General features: G+C 45.1%; 1 protein-coding gene and 1 pseudogene across 1 annotated transcript in view; both read left to right on the top strand.

Moving 5' to 3' along the window:
* Positions 1–17,082, top strand: part of LOC146689318 (thyrotropin-releasing hormone-degrading ectoenzyme-like) — a 277,193-nt gene that overhangs the window by 254,922 nt on the left and 5,189 nt on the right. Inside the window, exons 17-19 of the mRNA XM_085437338.1 lie at positions 972–1,139; positions 8,575–8,715; positions 8,811–8,892. Coding sequence (XP_085293464.1) covers positions 972–1,139; positions 8,575–8,715; positions 8,811–8,892 — 391 coding nt within the window. The remainder of the gene's footprint in view (positions 1–971; positions 1,140–8,574; positions 8,716–8,810; positions 8,893–17,082) is intronic.
* LOC146689319 (uncharacterized) lies at positions 10,330–11,540 on the top strand (annotated as a pseudogene).

Below are 17,082 nucleotides of genomic sequence, written 5' to 3'. Positions count from 1 at the left end.
TTCTTAACTGCAACTCTAACAGCCTCAACTTGAATTACATAAAAAACACGCAATCAATTCAAAACTGTTCAAAATGACGAGTTTGGTGACTGCAAAGAAATGCAGGGATCAAAAAGCTTTTATCGCTGCAGCTTAAACATGAACAAAGTTCCACAGCAGTACGGCTCATCCACCCTGCCAACACAGTCAGACTATCTGAATCCACTGAAGCACCAGAACAAATGCCACGGTAGTTCGTGCTACAAATAAAGCAAGGCAGCAGCTACCTGCGACCACAACACCGAAAGTCTTGTGAAGCTTTGCTCTGAGCATTCATCAGAGCAGCAGGGTGACTGGCTAATGTGTTTTTTAGCATCTCAGTTAGAATTCTCCTAAACCTCTACTCAGAATTTATGCATCGCCATCTCTGTCTCGGCTGTTTACTTAGCCGTGTATCTCAAAGTTGGAACTTGGACACTGACTAGAACATTTGCTGTGTTTACTCTGATTAAAGCTTGGCTTGGCAATTGTGAATGCAGCTGAGAAAGAAGCTGTCTGCAGTCAGCACGTATGCTATTCAAACTGAAAATATATTCCAACACAATAAATTTAGAGGTATGCGTGCCAATTAGACTTCCTGAAACTTTCTAAAGTCTCAGTTGTTCAAAAGTGTCTGAGTGTGGCTCTTTCTCTGCATTTTATGACCATAGCAGCAGCAGGAGGAATGTTTTTAATGGAGCTTCTTAATGGAATCAGAATTTCTCACTTAGCACCCAGAGAGCGTCCCAGTTAATCCCGCAGACATGCCTTATCGGGGCTTTTAGTTTTATTACCTTCCTGTCCCTGCAGGAAGGTGGTACTGCAAATAAGTCACATCAAATACTCACATTCCTAAAATGATACCAGACTTTTGCTATACCGGTAATTTGTTGCACCGGGGCAGAGTGGCTTCAGTCAGTGTGATGGTGTGATATTGTGTCCCTGCCCTGTAGGATTCCTCCTAACATCCGAGACATAGTTTACTGCACCGGAGTCAGCCTGATGGACGAGGATGTGTGGGAGTTCATCTGGATGAAGTTTCACTCTTCCAACGCCGTTTCAGAGAAGAAGATCCTGCTGGAGGCTCTGACCTGCTCAGACAACACTTTCCTCCTCAACAGGTAGACATGGCTCGGCTGTCTCTGTCATTGCAGCTATTGTTTTAAAAAACACAACTATCTCATTGAGTGTTTATGAGGTTAAATTGCAATTCATAAAGTCATATGAATCAATATCATTGATCTACCCAACAAATATGCCCTCTTGGGGCCCATGTGAGGGCAAGTGTGGTCAGACCCACGCAGCCCTAATACAAGGGATCATCGCATAGTTGATTTGGCAGACTTTTACACCAGATGCCCTTCCTGACACAACTCTCAAAGGATTTAGGTCTCCCACATCGGGCCCGCATGGATTCTATACAGTATAACCATTTGTTTGTGTCTTTCGAGATGGTCACAGTGATAGACTGACCCATGAGTCTGAATTCTGCTTCACTATTTTTTATGTTTTCAGGAAAGCAACAGCAGTAACAAATCTTCCCGTATGAAATCAGGATTTTGTGACTGAAACTGAAACTTGAGCCAGGAACAATGACCCTGTGCTGGAGGGGAACATAGAGACAGGCCAAGTGTGTCTGAGCATCACATATATGAATGACAGTGGTGGGATAGCATCCTGAAGTGAGATTAAGTTAACCTGTTAACATCCACTGGCATTTGTGTGCCTGTCAGGCTGTGCCAGTATCACAGTCACATCGTGTAGTCTGAATATTAAATAATTCTGCATTGCTGCTATTTTTAATCAGTTTCCTGCTGTGATCTTAATTCACATCTGGATTATCTACCTCCTGCTGTTTGTCTTTAATTGCATCTTGCGTACATGTTCTGCAAATGTCATATAATATTAAATTGTTAAGACCCTCCGGCAGATATGTAACAACATTCACATTTATTTTGAGCTGTAATAGATGTCTGTGTAAGAGGGACCAAAAACAGACACGTGGCCGACGGGCAGGATGGAATAAATAAATAGAACTTTAATTTTTTAAAAAATGTACTGAAAATAAACAGAACGTGCTGCCGGGAACAGTTTGGTTAAGACCAACTTAGACTGGGTCTAAAAAAACATTATCAGACCAAGAAATGAAGGTAAAAGCCCAAATTTGGGGGACAGCATGGAAAAAATGACTTTGTTCATATTTGGAAAATGGCTCCGATACTGCAGAGTTGTGTCTGTACTGGGCTGTATTAGAATATGACAAACAAACCAGTGAACAATAAAAAATAAAAAGGTGACTAAATCCTACCTGTCAGGTGAGCTCTGTTAATTGGCGGCACACTGACAGGAAAAAATTGCAAATTGACAGAAAGGTGTGTGCAGTGAAAAGATGCCTGGGGGGCGTTACATGTGCTGAAATCCAGCTAGGTTTGTGTGTGTGTGTGTGTGTCTGTACACGTGTGTTTTTGTGTGACTGTCTATACACAACACTGTATTTTATCAGGGGCAACTGCCACTATCGCTCATTGAGAAAAATTGCAAGGATGAATTACACACACACTCGTGGTAAGACCGATCAGTGTGTGTGTGTGTGTCTCAGGTATTGATTTTCTACCCACAGTAAACTGTTCTGCAATCAGAGAGGTGGTACTGTATGTTCAGATTGCAACACACACACACACACACACACACACACACACACAAATCAAAAACCACAGCTCAGAAAGAAGCTGATTGGTCACACAGGAAATGGTTTCAGCAGAGGGGTTGTGGGAAAAGAGAGAGAAAATTGATTTGGTGGTTTAATGAAAAGATGGCAGTTACAAACAATGAGCCAAGCAACACACACACACACACACACACACACACACAGAGGCAGTGAAGCAACAGAAAATAAAGAAAGATGAAGGTAAACTTTGAACACGACGTTGGATGATTAAACATAAATTTATGAAACTCTTTAGCCTGCTCAGTTTCACATCTCAAAGAAAAAGAAAAACTCTCAATTTGATACGTTTACACATCCAAAAGATTGCTCTGTGTGTGATCAACATGTTTCTGTAAATCCCCTTTAAATTCCCTCCAATCCCCTTTAAGCTGGGAGTAGCTCACGTGAGTGTTTCAGAGGACTCTTTCTTGATTTGGCAGAAACATCCTCCGGCAGCTCACAGGACAAAAAAACTACAAAATGACAGCTTGACCTTTTCTAGCCAGATTACATGAGCTGTTGACCCTCACGCTCCTGGCGAGTGACACACGCGTTAGACTTCACACACTGCGACTCTCACACCAAATCCAGAAACAGAGGCTAAACAACTCTTAATATCTGAACACAAAATACACTTTACAAGTTCCAGTTGCCAGAGGTGCACAGAACTTTCTATGTGAGGTTATTAATCCATGTATGACAAAACTTTAACAGGAGGTAACAAAGTTTATTGAGCGACTTTCAACTTTAAAAGATCCATATTTACATACCACATTGTTTTTTTCTTAACTCTTTACTTCTTGAAAGCTGCTGTCATATTTCATGCATCAGGGAAGGCAGATGGGACAACACTGTGGAAGAGTGTGTGTCATGATAGCTGTGTGGCAGGCAGGATGAGGACCCAAAATGCAAACTCACGGACTCAGGGGATAAACTCAAAATCACAGCTTTAATGCTGGAAGGCAGATCACAAGAAATACAAAACTTAAACCGGGACCAATAACTAATACTTGCAGAGAGACACAGGGAAATCCACGCAGCTATGAGGGAGACTACGACACAGAACTGAGGGAGACGCAGACATAAATACACAGAGGGTTAACGAGGGAAGTGGGAGCACACGGGGAACACAGCTGACACAGATAATCATAACGAGACAGGGCAGGAGTGAACACAACATGACGCATACTGACGAGAGACTGTCAAAGTAAAACAGGAAGTACAGAGGTTCAGACAGGAGGAGAGAGCACGGGGAGAACACAGACATAACAGGCTGGGGAAAACATGGAATAAAACACGAAAGGGGACAAGGGCTCATGAATACATAGAGGGGCACACAGGGGGTGAGAGTCACAAAGGGAAAGCACACAGGGAACCACATAACAGGGCAACTCAGGAAACAGAACCTAAACAGGGAACTGAATACAAAAATACAAGAGAACTAAGAATACTGGGCCAACACGGCCCAGGACCATGACATCACCCCCCCCTTAAGGGCTGGCTCCAGACAGCCCAAACACAGGAAAACAAAAAACCAAACAGAAAACGACCCAGGGCGGGCGGCGGGGGCCCAGGACGGAGGGCACGGAACAGAAAACAAAGGAGCACAGCAAACACCGGAACCCAAGAAAAACAACCCAAAACACAGTGCAGTTCAGGGGGCCGACCATGCGGACGGGAACGGTGGAGACGTGGAAACAGTTCAGGGGGCCGGCCGTGCGGAAGGCAACGGCGACGAAGTGGAAACAGTTCAGGGGGCCGGCCGCGCGGAAGGCAGCAGCGGCGGCGAAGGAGACGACGGAGCAGTTCAGGAGGCCGGTCGCGCGGAAGGCAGCGGCGGCGGCGAAGGAGACGGAGCCGTTCAGGGGGCCGGCCGCATGGAATGCAGCGGCGGCTCTCCAGTGTTAGGCATGCTGGCCATGGCCTGGTGGGCACAGGACCAGACGAGGCAGGACCAGACGAGGCAGGACCAGACGAGGCAGGACCAGACGGTGGCGATGCGGGGGCCGGACCAGGCGTCGCTGCAGAGGCTGAGGCTGGACCAGGCGACGGCGAAGCAGGAGCTGAGGCTGAGGCCGGACTGGGCGAAGCACAGGCCGAAGCTGGACCGGGCGACGTTGAAAGCGATGCAGAGGCCGGACCAGATGGAGATGGAGCTGCAGCAGGCGAAGCGGAGGCTGGGCCAGACGAGGACGAAGTCTCGGACGAGGCTGGGCCAGACGAGGACGAAGTCGGGGCCAGACCAGGCGGAGCAGAAGCAGATGGCGGCTGGACGGGCCCTCCAACGGAGACAGGAGGCTGAACGGGCCCCTCGGACCCTCCAGCGGAGACGAGGAGAGGCTGGAGAGGTTCCCCTGAACCCCCAGCGGAGACGAGCAGCGGCTGGAGAGGTTCCCCTGAACCCCCAGCGGAGACGAGCAGCGGCTGGAGAGGTTCCCCTGAACCCCCAGCGGAGACGAGCAGCGGCTGGAGAGGTTCCCCTGAACCCCCAGCGGAGACGAGCAGCGGCTGGAGAGGTTCCCTTGAAGCCCCAGCGGAGACGAGGAGGTGCTGGCCGGGCTGGGCAGAGCCGCCAGCGGAGACGAGGAGCTGCTGGAGGGGTCCTCCTGAACCCCCAGCGGAGACGGATGCAGAGCCAGCGGGTGCGGGGTCCTCTGGCACCGCGGGCGCTGACTGTAGCGGCACAGGGCACGCAGCCGGCTTAGGATGCGACGGCTGGGGCTGTGTAGGGCAAACAGTCAGTTTAAAGTGTGTCAGCACCGCGTAATCTTCAGCTGGTGAAGAAGGCTCACTAAGGCTTCCAGCTGAGGTGGGCAGTGACTGAACGGGTTGCTGGGCTAAGCACTGAGCTGGTGACAGAGACAATAACTGAGCTGACAAACTAACAGGCAATGAGGCAAAGGACTGAGGCGGTAACGGAGCGGATGACTGGGCAGACTGTGGAGCCGTTAACTGTGCTGAAGACTGAACTGGTGACAAAACAGGAAACTGTGCTAATAACTGAGCCACTGACTGAGTTATGGACAGCAATGCCAGTTGTAGTGGTAGTTGCGCTTGTGGTAGATTAGGTGTCTGGCTCTGGGTTGCTCTCCTTCTGGGAACAGGAACAGGTGCTAGGCCTGGCCGAACACCAGTCATCCCCACCCGAGGAACAGATACGGGTGCAGGGATGAGCTGGTCTCTGGCTGCCTTTACCCTGGGGGCTGGTGTAGGTGCAGGAGCTAGCTGGACCTCTGTCGCTCCCACCCGAGGAACTGAGACGGGTGCAGGAGTCGACAGGGTCACGGCTGACCTCACCCGGGGAACCGGAACAGGCACAGGCGACGGCTGGGTGTCCATCAACCCCACCCGAGGAGCAGGTACGGGTGCCGGGATGAACGGAGCCTCTGCCAGGCTGGGGATAGAAGCAGGGACCGGCTGGACCTCAGCCACCCTCTCCCGAGGAACTGATACGGGAGCAAGGGAAAGCTGGGCCTGCGCTGCCCTGGTTACAGGAACTGGAGTTTGAGAGCAGAGTTCAGGAGCAGCAACAGACACTGGGAAAACCAAGTTATTGACGCCAAACTCAGTTTTAGGAGATCTAGGTTTAAAGCAAGCAGGTCCTAGGAAATCCACTGCTATAATACTCTCCAGGTTAGCGCTAGCAGTCCTGGAGGAGGTTAGCTCAGGGACAGTCACCGAAGCAGTTTCAAAACAGACAACATCAACAACTGTCTCTTGAGGAACGGTGTGCTGTCTAACACAGGTCAGAGAAGGAAGAACGCCAGAGACAGTTCTTTTCAGAATCGAGGCTGGAAGGACAAACACAGGTTGAGAAACAAAGTCAATTTTCATATAGTCCATAGGTGAACCAACTCGGCAGGCTGACTCAGATTGAACTGGATGGGGAGCCACACAGTCCAGGGACGAAGTAACACCCACAACCGTTTTCACAGCAACAGGTTCAGAGGAGTAGCGAACAGGATCAAGCATGCGTTGCCGTGGGTCACAAAACTTGACCTGATCAAGCAACTCTTTAACGCTTAACCCTAGTCTTTCAGTTAGCTTAGCAAAGGAAGCGACCATCTTGTTACCGCTCACTCGAGAAACTGAATGATTAAACACTGGTTGTGGACCTGACTGGGCACCACTGGACATGTCAAAAGACACAACGGGTTGGCACATGAAACAGTTACTAGAAGGAGCATCAGTTACAGAACACTCAGTCTCAGATGGTTTGGCTGATGATGGTGGTGGTGTGTGGCTGAGTTCAGACTGGAAAACCCCAGAGTGTACAGGCTGGTTAAAACAGTTCTGTGGGGCTGCAATGCTGGTAGCAGTGTGTGGGTGAGTCTGGTGTAGGATAGCTGTCTTAGGTTCAGCTGTCTCTACATGTAACACATTCATATCGGTTAAATCAAAGGACATACTGCGAGCTTTACAAAAATCAGAGGGCTCAAAAACACAAAGGTTGCTAGCAACTGGTGAATGATCCGACACCGAGGTGCCTCGCTGTATAGTGTCTCCAGAGTCCAAACACACAGTGGTGGAGTTATCCGATTCAGGAAACACAATGGCGGGCAAAACAGAGTTACTCACAGTGGTGGAAAAGTCATGAAGTCCGGGTCCAGAAAACTTGGGCTGAGAGTGTGACGCACAGTCACTCTCACCCAGGGATGAAAACTGCTCCGCTGCTCGGGAACGCCGGCGACGTGAACGCCGTTTTCTCCGGGAAGGGGGAGGAGACGAGCCGGACCGCGAATCCTCCAGCGGACCGGGCTGAACGTCCTCCGACTCTTCACACTGGAGAGGCAGCTCCGGGCGGATGCCTACGGTGGAAACGAGGAAGTCCCGGATGTGGGGGTGCAGCGCGCCGAACAGCCACGGGAGTCCGGACACCATCCGCTGTAGACGGACGGCTACGACCTCCCGGTGTTCGTCTCCTGGCAGCACTTCCCACTCCTGACAGTGATATTCCACCGTGTAGATTAAATCCTCCCGGATCTCAGCGGAGGGGTTGTGAGTTGCTGGGTCCATGTCGTGGTCGTAGTCTTCTGTCATGATAGCTGTGTGGCAGGCAGGATGAGGACCCAAAATGCAAACTCACGGACTCAGGGGATAAACTCAAAATCACAGCTTTAATGCTGGAAGGCAGATCACAAGAAATACAAAACTTAAACCGGGACCAATAACTAATACTTGCAGAGAGACACAGGGAAATCCACGCAGCTATGAGGGAGACTACGACACAGAACTGAGGGAGACGCAGACATAAATACACAGAGGGTTAACGAGGGAAGTGGGAGCACACGGGGAACACAGCTGACACAGATAATCATAACGAGACAGGGCAGGAGTGAACACAACATGACGCATACTGACGAGAGACTGTCAAAGTAAAACAGGAAGTACAGAGGTTCAGACAGGAGGAGAGAGCACGGGGAGAACACAGACATAACAGGCTGGGGAAAACATGGAATAAAACACGAAAGGGGACAAGGGCTCATGAATACATAGAGGGGCACACAGGGGGTGAGAGTCACAAAGGGAAAGCACACAGGGAACCACATAACAGGGCAACTCAGGAAACAGAACCTAAACAGGGAACTGAATACAAAAATACAAGAGAACTAAGAATACTGGGCCAACACGGCCCAGGACCATGACAGTGTGAGCGTCGTCTTTAAGGGTTTTATAGTTAAATTCAAAGTCAGTATTTGGAGCGAATTTCAGTCTTTATTAATATTGTGATCGTGCCAATATTTGTTGAGCATGTTAATGTGTTAGCATATATGGAACCTATCAGCTCTCCAGGTAGACTTGGTACAGCCACATTCCAACATTTCCATCCTTTTCTTTGTGTCTCCAAGGCTGTTGAACCTGTCTCTGACTTCGGACCTGGTCCCAGAGCAGGATGTGATTGATGTCATCATCCACGTGGGTCGAAACCCTCAGGGTCGGAACCTGGCCTGGAGGTACTTCAGAGAGAAGTGGGACATCCTGAACGCGCGGTAAGAGACGTGAACGATCAGAAAAGCACGCAAGCGTCTTCAAGTTCTTTACATGTAGCACCTGAAATGCCGTCTCTGTCTTCATTTCTGTTCAGATACGGTGAAGCTTTGTTCATGAATTCAAAACTCATCAGTGGAGTCACAGAGTTCCTCAACACTGAGCGAGAACTGAATGAGGTGAGTGAAACAAGTGGTGGTCTAAGATCAGATTTGCACACTGTTAGACCTCTGCCTCACCACTAGGGCTGCTCAATTAATCAAATTTTAATCACGATTACGATCTGGGCTTTCAACGATCATTAAAAATGACTGAGCCGATTATTAGCCCCTCCCTCATTTATCCGCGACACCTTAAAGGCCGGTCCGTGAAAATATTGTCGGGCATAAACCGGTCCGTGGCGCAAAAAAGGTTGGAGACCGCTGATTAAGAGGACCCGAGGGACGCTTGGAAAGCTAAGCAGAAGTTATTTGGAGAGGAGAGTGACTGCCGTTGGTTGAAAGGAGAGGTAAAAAAAAAAACTTCAGTGGTGTTGCACACTATTTTATATTATTTTTTAAAGTCATTGTTAACCCTTTAAAGCCGGTCAGAGCAGCACGCTCCGTTTTGTGTAACTATTTTTAAATCCCTGTAGAACCTGAACAGTGTAAGCTAGCGCAATAATTTGTTTTCCATATGAAACCGGAGGAGTTGTACTTACATCTGATGCCATCAGCTTGTCCTCGGTCACGGTTTCCTTCCACATAAAGCTTTGCAAAAATTGCATAAAAAGCGCTTGCAGGAACAAAAACATAATATTCCAGAAACACGCTTTGCCGATCCAATCAGCTGTTCGTAACACTTCCCACAGTGAAACAGACGTCAGCGCGAACTATCGCATGTCCGCCATTTCCTGCCCGAAACCAGAAGTGATGTCATTTTCGCGGAAATGTAGTTTTTTACTTGTAGGCCTTAAAAGCCTATACTGGTCATGTTTGACTTTTCTGAATAGTTTCTGGGATGCTTAGAACTCGAATTGCACTGCTGGCAATAGTTTATTTTGATTCACGTGCTGTTTTCTTTGCAAATTTGCATCATAGGATTGTTTTTTTTTTTGTTTTTCCTGCAGTATATAAAAATTGGTGTATCTCCAAAATAAAACTATGAAGACACTCAAAATAAGTTTCCTGTTGTTGTAAACTATTTTTTGCAACTTTTTTGTATTTAAAGTTTTGAGGGATAAACCTCTTAAATTTCTCCAAGTAGAAATATATGTAAAAAAACAAACAAAAACGATTTTCAAATTTTTTTTGTAGTTTATTGCACTTTTTTGCAATTAATGTACTTACTATGGACTTAATGCATACATATTATTAAAATATGGGCTATAACAGTTGTATAGCAACTTGAAATGCTCCCATAAATGGCACTACAACATGTAAAAAAATAATATAAGCTCTGGCGGACTTGGTTCTATAGTAGGTCTTAAAGGGTTAAATAAATATCGTCAAATAATCGAGATCTCAATTTCAGTGAAAATAATCGTGATTATCATTTTTGCCATAATCGAGCAGCCCTACTCACCACTACATATTTCAAATACAACGAGGGTTTCTACAGACAAAAACATGGCTGTGCCATGGGCTCCCCCGTGTCACCTATTGTAGCCAACCTTTACATGGAGGAAGTGGAAAGAAAGGCTCTTGGCTCTTTTAAAGGGAGAGTACCCAGCCACTGGTACAGATATATAGACGACACCTGGGTCAAAATCAAGACACAAGAAGTGGAATCCTTCACTACTCACATTAACGCTGTGGATAAAAACATCAAGTTCACCAGGGAAGACACAAAGGACGACTGTTTGCCCTTCCTACTCTGCGCTGTGCACACTGAAGAGAATGGCAACCTCAAGATTGAAGTTTACCAGAAGCCCACACATACGGACCAGTACCTCCCATCACCCTCTGGAACACAAACTTGGAGTAATTAGGACCCTACACCACCGGGCAGAACATGTTCCCTCTAAGCCTGCAGTAAAAAAGAAGGAACACACACATGTAAAGGAAGCACTCAAAACGTGCAGCTATCCTAAATGGGCTTTTATAAAGTCAGCAAAGAGGCACAGAAAAGAAGATCAGACACCAGTGAGGGATGATAGGAAAGACACAACATTGTCATCCCCTATGTAGCCAGTGTATCAGAGAAACTCAGGAGGGTTTTCTCCAAGCATGACATCCCAGTGTACTTCAGACCCAGCAACACACTCAGACAAAAACTGGTTCACCCGAAAGACAAAACTCCTAAACACAAACTTAACAATGTGGTGTATGCTGTACAGTGCAGCGAGGAATGTCCAGACCTCTACATTGGAGAGACCAAACAGCCACTTCACAAGCGCATGGCACAACATAGAAGAGCCACCTCCACAGGACAAGACTCAGCAGTCCATCTGCATCTTAAGGATAAAGGACTCTCTTTCGAGGATGCCAATGTTCACATTTTGGACAGAGAGGACAGATGGTTTGAAAGAGGAGTGAAAGAAGCCATCTATGTCCACTGTGAGCGACCATCTTTGAACAGAGGCGGTGGTTTACGACACCAACTGTCTGCCATCTATAATCCAGTTTTGAGATCCCTTCCCAGATGCCTTAACGCCCACTCACATCCTGGGCCATCTGAACTCAGTAAATCAAATGATAGGGTGGGGCCAGGTTTCACAATGAGCTCACCCGAAACCCTGGCTGATTGTGACCCACACCCGTTTTCACACCTTGGCTCATGTGATTAGGTAGAGGATCATCAGGGGGTCCTTTCTCCCTCTTTGGGGGGAAACTCCCACTAGGTTTAAATCTGGGACTCTCCACCATTGACCCTTAGAACTGAAGAAGCTTCTCAGATGAGAGGTGAAACGTCTTCAAGCAACTTAAAGAAGTGCAGACGCTTTTCTTTCAAAGCTCCTTAGACTGCGACGACCTGGATGACTGAGAACCTTCACAGACATAGAAACAAGTGGTGTTGTTTTTTCTTTGATCAGTAGACTAAAGATGGCATCCGATAGAAAGTGACATCTGGGGTTTAGAACGGTGTGAAGCTGCTATTTAAAAAAAAACATATTTCCTGGCCAAGAGTATATTCCTCCCAATTTTAGTTTCACCTGAAAATCATCAAATCCCAAAGCCATCAAGTGTCAAACTGGCACAAAATCAGATTTAAAGACATCAAGATGTTCATTAAAGTGTCATAGTTGACGATGGTGAACCATGGGAAAGTGAGGAAGGAGGACCCAGGCGCGGAGCTCTGAATATCAGCAGTGCGTTTATTCACAGTGAATGGAAAAAACAACAATAAATCCCCGTGCTCTCCCCTGACTCCCACGTTGCATCCTCCGTGAAAAGTCCGTGTCTTAGTGCCCTCTGCTCCCGTGTCTCAGCACTCCCCGTGCTGGCTGCTGTCCGTCGCTCCACACCTTTCCTGGGGAAAACAATAGAAGCAGCCGTCAGGACACAATACAACCGCGGGCACACACACGCTAACTAAACTCGACCGGAAGACTAACGTGGAGTCTCACGCAATGATCCAGCATCGGTGGAAGCTCCAGCACTCTCCTACTAGCTCCCCCGACGAGCCCTGATCAGCCGCAGGTGTTTGGCAAAGGTCTTCAGAGGTGGCCCGCCTTCTAACAGGGCCACACCCACCAGGCCTAAAGGTGCTACAGGAAACAGCTGCATATACACACACATACACACATACCTGCCTATATACCAATGTGGACACGGAACAGTAGCGCAGTATCACATATAATATAACACAAGTCCATAACAGCTCAGGGACCCCCGATAGCTCAGATCCAGGTCCCTGACATAAAGTTTCTTGTTGTGTAAATTTAATTTTCCTGTGATAGACTCTGTGTACAATGTGAATGCAGCCACTATGACATCACACATTTTAAAGTTAGCAAAGTTAGGGTAACTTCACTAACTTTGCTAACTTTAAGTTTTAAGAGTTGAGTATTTTTTTGTTGTTGTTGTTGTTGCCATCTTTAAAAGTGATGAGTGAGGAGGTGGTCTGTCTGAGAATCCTGCATGGTAACACACCAGTGAGCGCATCCTGTTTAATTTCAAAAGATCTCCCTTTTATAAATTTCCCTCCTCATTTGATGAAGGTGAAAAACTCACCCATATGCTACACAGAGATTTTGATGATGAGCCAAAATGTTGTAACCATTCAAAGACAACTACTCTTTTGGATAATTTCTGAGACCGAGCCAGTGTGTTCTGATATAAAACAGACTGACCAGTTGGGACCGAGTTACTGTTTTGTGACTTTTATGAAGTTTAACTTCTTCTTCCTGATTTTCTTTCACCTGTGTTACATATTTGTTTAGCTTCTTCTATTTAACTCTGTCTGTACATATATCCTGAGTCCTCCCTTCATCCTTTCTTGGGGCATCCGTGTTTTTCCCACTGTGTTCCAATCCATTTTCCTCCCTGCTGTCTTCGTCATGTTCTCCTTCCTTTGGAAGTTTGGATTACTTTACTGTTTCACATTAAATACTTTGTGACTCTGGACTCTTTCATTTGGCCTAAATAAATGAAGGGAAATTAATTCTTCCATTCTAAGCAAGAATAAATAAGCTATACCCTACCAGAAGGAAGATTAGCATGTTTTCTACATGCCAGTATGGGAGCTTGGAAATTAACAGGACCTTGAAATTAATCAGTGTGTAATTGTGTTCTCGAGAGGCTCACAGCTGGATCAATATTCCAAATTTACTGTTGATTACTCAGAGAAAATAGAGCTTGATTAACAACGTTAATCGTTCCTCTGTTGCATCATCTCATAGCTACTACGCTTGTTGTTTGATATGATGAAAAGATGGAAATCAGATATAATTAAATATAAAATTAAAGAAGAGAAAAAAGGTCGTAGGTGTTTCTGAATAAATCTGTTTATTTAAACTTTAGTGATTAATATTCTTTCGACTTTCCTGTTGGTATGGTAACCGCATTAGGTTTGGCTGTCAGTGAAACCTCTAAACAAAAACATCATGAGTTTATATTAATGATGATTCTTTTTAGTTTGAAAAGGGTCTTAGGGTGAGTCACACAGGAGAGGGAAAGTGTAAAGATAACAGAAAGTGAAATCATAGCAGAGACGAAAGGTAGAAGGAGGGCGCAGAGGAGTGCTCGGTTAACGATGTGAACTGTAGTAAAGTGAGCCGAAGGGATGGATTTCTGCCCGCGCTTCACTGAATCTGTCAAACTCTGAGCAACATTAGGTTTCCTTTTTGGCTCTCAACTTAAAAAAAATAATTAATTCACTTCTTTGAACAAAGTTTCTCTTTTTGACCAAAAAGAAAAAAACACCTTAATGTTGAAAACCTGTTAATTTACAGTCCTGTAAACCAAAGTCTTCTTTTGAAATCTCCACTTTCATGCTGGAAATTTTATGTGTAATTATAAATTGTTGAAAAAAAAGTAATTTTCAACAATTAATTGATGCCTTTCAAAGACAGTTTAGCTTGAATACATCACATGTTCACATTCAAACATTTTTCTTCAGCTGTGTTTAAACAACAAAGTCTTCTTTATATAAAACCTCAGAGCTTTTTGTATTTCAGCTACTAAATGGCCAAATGTATATGCATGTGCCTTTTTGTTGCTTTGTCCAGCTGCCTTAGTTCCACTTGTAACAAGCAAAACAAATTGTTAAAAAAAAAGTTTCAAACTTGGATGCAGACCATGATCTCCTAACTAATAAATTTGCGACCTAAGACATCACCATCCCTCCCTAATGTGGACTTCGAGGCCTTTCAGGTAGGACCATTATCTCTCAGCAGCCATTATTGCTGCATACGGTGCATGCACAGTTGTTGTCCAATCATCATAGGCACGAATGCTGTGATTTTGGACATTTAATGTTTTTTAGGCATTATTTTTCCAGGGTGGAGTGATTGTACAGAATACATAATAACTTAAACAGGAATTGGGTCCACATGTTTGAATTTATTATAGATTTTCTCAAATCTATGCAGGGTCAAAAGTGTTAATGAGTCAAATATAAATAATATGTACAGGCCAGTTAACATTTCCTTAGTCATCATGACTGACTACAGTTGGTCGTTTCTCTTTGCAGCACAAAAAGGATTTTTTGACAGCACTCACTGGATTGACCAATACTCAGAAAAATGGGAAAGTCCAAGAAACTCAGCGAAGATCTAAGAAAGGAAAATTATGTGAGGGTGACCCAAACTGTCACCCTCACGTGAGAGGAAATTGGTTTTGATGTTGGGAATCATGAAGGCTCAAGCCTCCCATGAATGGAAACTGCTGGAACACCAGTGTCACTTTGACAACACCATGGACTGACAGGGTGCTGACCAAGAAAGAAGCTGTGCCTCCAAAATCAACACCTTCAACCTCCACTGAAATTTCGAGCTTCCCACGTGTACAAGTCAAGTGCTTACGGAAGAAAGGTTTGATGGTCAAACGAGACAAAGATTTAGCTCTGGCCACAGTGAACTGAAATATTTTTAGAGGAGTAAAGGTGAGACTTTGAAACCTAAGAACACTGTACCGATTGTCAAGCATGGTGGTGGTAGCATCATGCACTGGGGCTGTTGTTCTGCACAAACTGGATGAAATAATGAAGGAGGACGACTACCTACAAATTAGATGACTGAAATTTGAACACGTTTGTTATTCCAGCAGGACAAAGATCTCAAACATACAAAAACTGTTGTTGGAATGGAGAAAGTTGGCTAAAATTAAGCTTCTGGAATGGCCTTCCCAAAACCTTGACCTCAACCCTAATTTAAATGAACTTTACCAATTCTACAAAGACAAATAGTCAAATATCCATTCAGAATTATGTGAGCAGCTTGTTGATGGCTACCAAAAGCATCTGGACGAAGTGCAGCTTGTAATGGGAAAGCTAACCAAAGATTAGTGGGGGGTTTATAAATCTATTTTTGACTGCAGGGGAGGGCTGGAGCAGTGGGTTCAGGGTGTGGTGTCAGGGGAGGCTGACACACACCTGAGCTCCGTCAGCTGATTGTGTCTCCCTTGTAAAAGATGTGCTGGGACCTGAAGTGGTGTGTGGAGTGTGCTACCAGCAGGGCAGCTGGAAATTTGCCCAGTGAAAAAACAGAGCAAATAAAAAAACGTGTGAATGTTGTTTTTTAAGATGTATGCTATACAATCACACGACATTAGAAAAAGAACAGTTTGAAGAAATCATTAAAATCCAAATATTTTCATGACATTCATGCTCACAGTCAGTCTGTAAATCCCAATGATTAAAGCAATTAAATAATTGTATACTCTTATTCTAAGTGGGCATGTCTGGGAAGTATTCTGCAGGCTCTGAAATACTGATGATATATGTGAATCCATTATGTTTACAGTTCAGCTGCTGAGGTTTTGTTTAATTTTATTTTATAATGACACTGTGAGATGTGACACCGTGAGCAGAGTAGTTTCCTAGCTACCTGTAATTGGTAGCACAGGTATCTGTGTGTAGTGTGGTGCTCCACTCAGTGGAAAAAAAGCAAAATCTGTGAAGTGAATTACAAGCTGTCTTGCTAATGACCATCAAGAATGTGTACTCACTCACCACAAGTACCATTCAAGCCAAGAGGAATGAAGAATAACTGCATTTAAATGTCCATGATTACAGTATGTAATTTGAAACTGTTTATTTGCCTTACACATGCCTTCCTCCGTGATGCATAAGTGAAGAAAATTAAATAAGACACTGTGAAACTATTTCAGCTGAGCTAACAAGCTATTTAATTTAAATGTAGTGAAACTGTACATATACCATGACATTAAAGTGCATCAATATAAAATACAATAAAATGTTCCAGCTTTTGCAGGTTTACAGTGCAACTCTAAAAGAATCTGTTTGAGACATGAAAACATCATCCAGGAGTTTTCAGTTATTTGCTTTAGTATCCATCTAACTTTGTGTTAACTGTTTGCGGAAGATCCTGCAAGCCCTGACCTCATTAGTTTCATCCAACACCTCTAGGGTGAGCTGGAACAGCAACTGTGATCCAGATTTATCACCCAGCATCAGTGTAGCAGCACACTAATGCTCTCATGGCTGAATGGGAGCAAATCCTTACAGCTGGGTTCACAATCAGGTCGAAACCCTCAAACTAAAAGAATGAAATGTGTATGTATTGTTGGTTTTTTTCCAACTTCTACTGGCAATGTATCTGTTAATTGTACAGAACACATTCTTACTTTTTCTCACTTCTAAAAGTGGAATTATGAAGCTTTCCCTTATTTATGTCATATATATACTCTCCCAGAGGTGGATTTTTATAATGGACATGGCACAAGTTTCAATTCATGCCTGAAAGTTATCAATGTCCACCGTGTTAG

The sequence above is a fragment of the Copadichromis virginalis genome, linkage group LG17, assembly GCF_057382275.1.
Source record: "Copadichromis virginalis isolate Kocher_CV1m ecotype Utaka linkage group LG17, C_Virginalis_male_GT1.1, whole genome shotgun sequence".
Taxonomy (NCBI): domain Eukaryota; kingdom Metazoa; phylum Chordata; class Actinopteri; order Cichliformes; family Cichlidae; genus Copadichromis; species Copadichromis virginalis.
The sequence above is the reverse complement of the archived record's forward strand: the minus strand, read 5'-3'. Positions and strand labels throughout refer to the sequence as shown.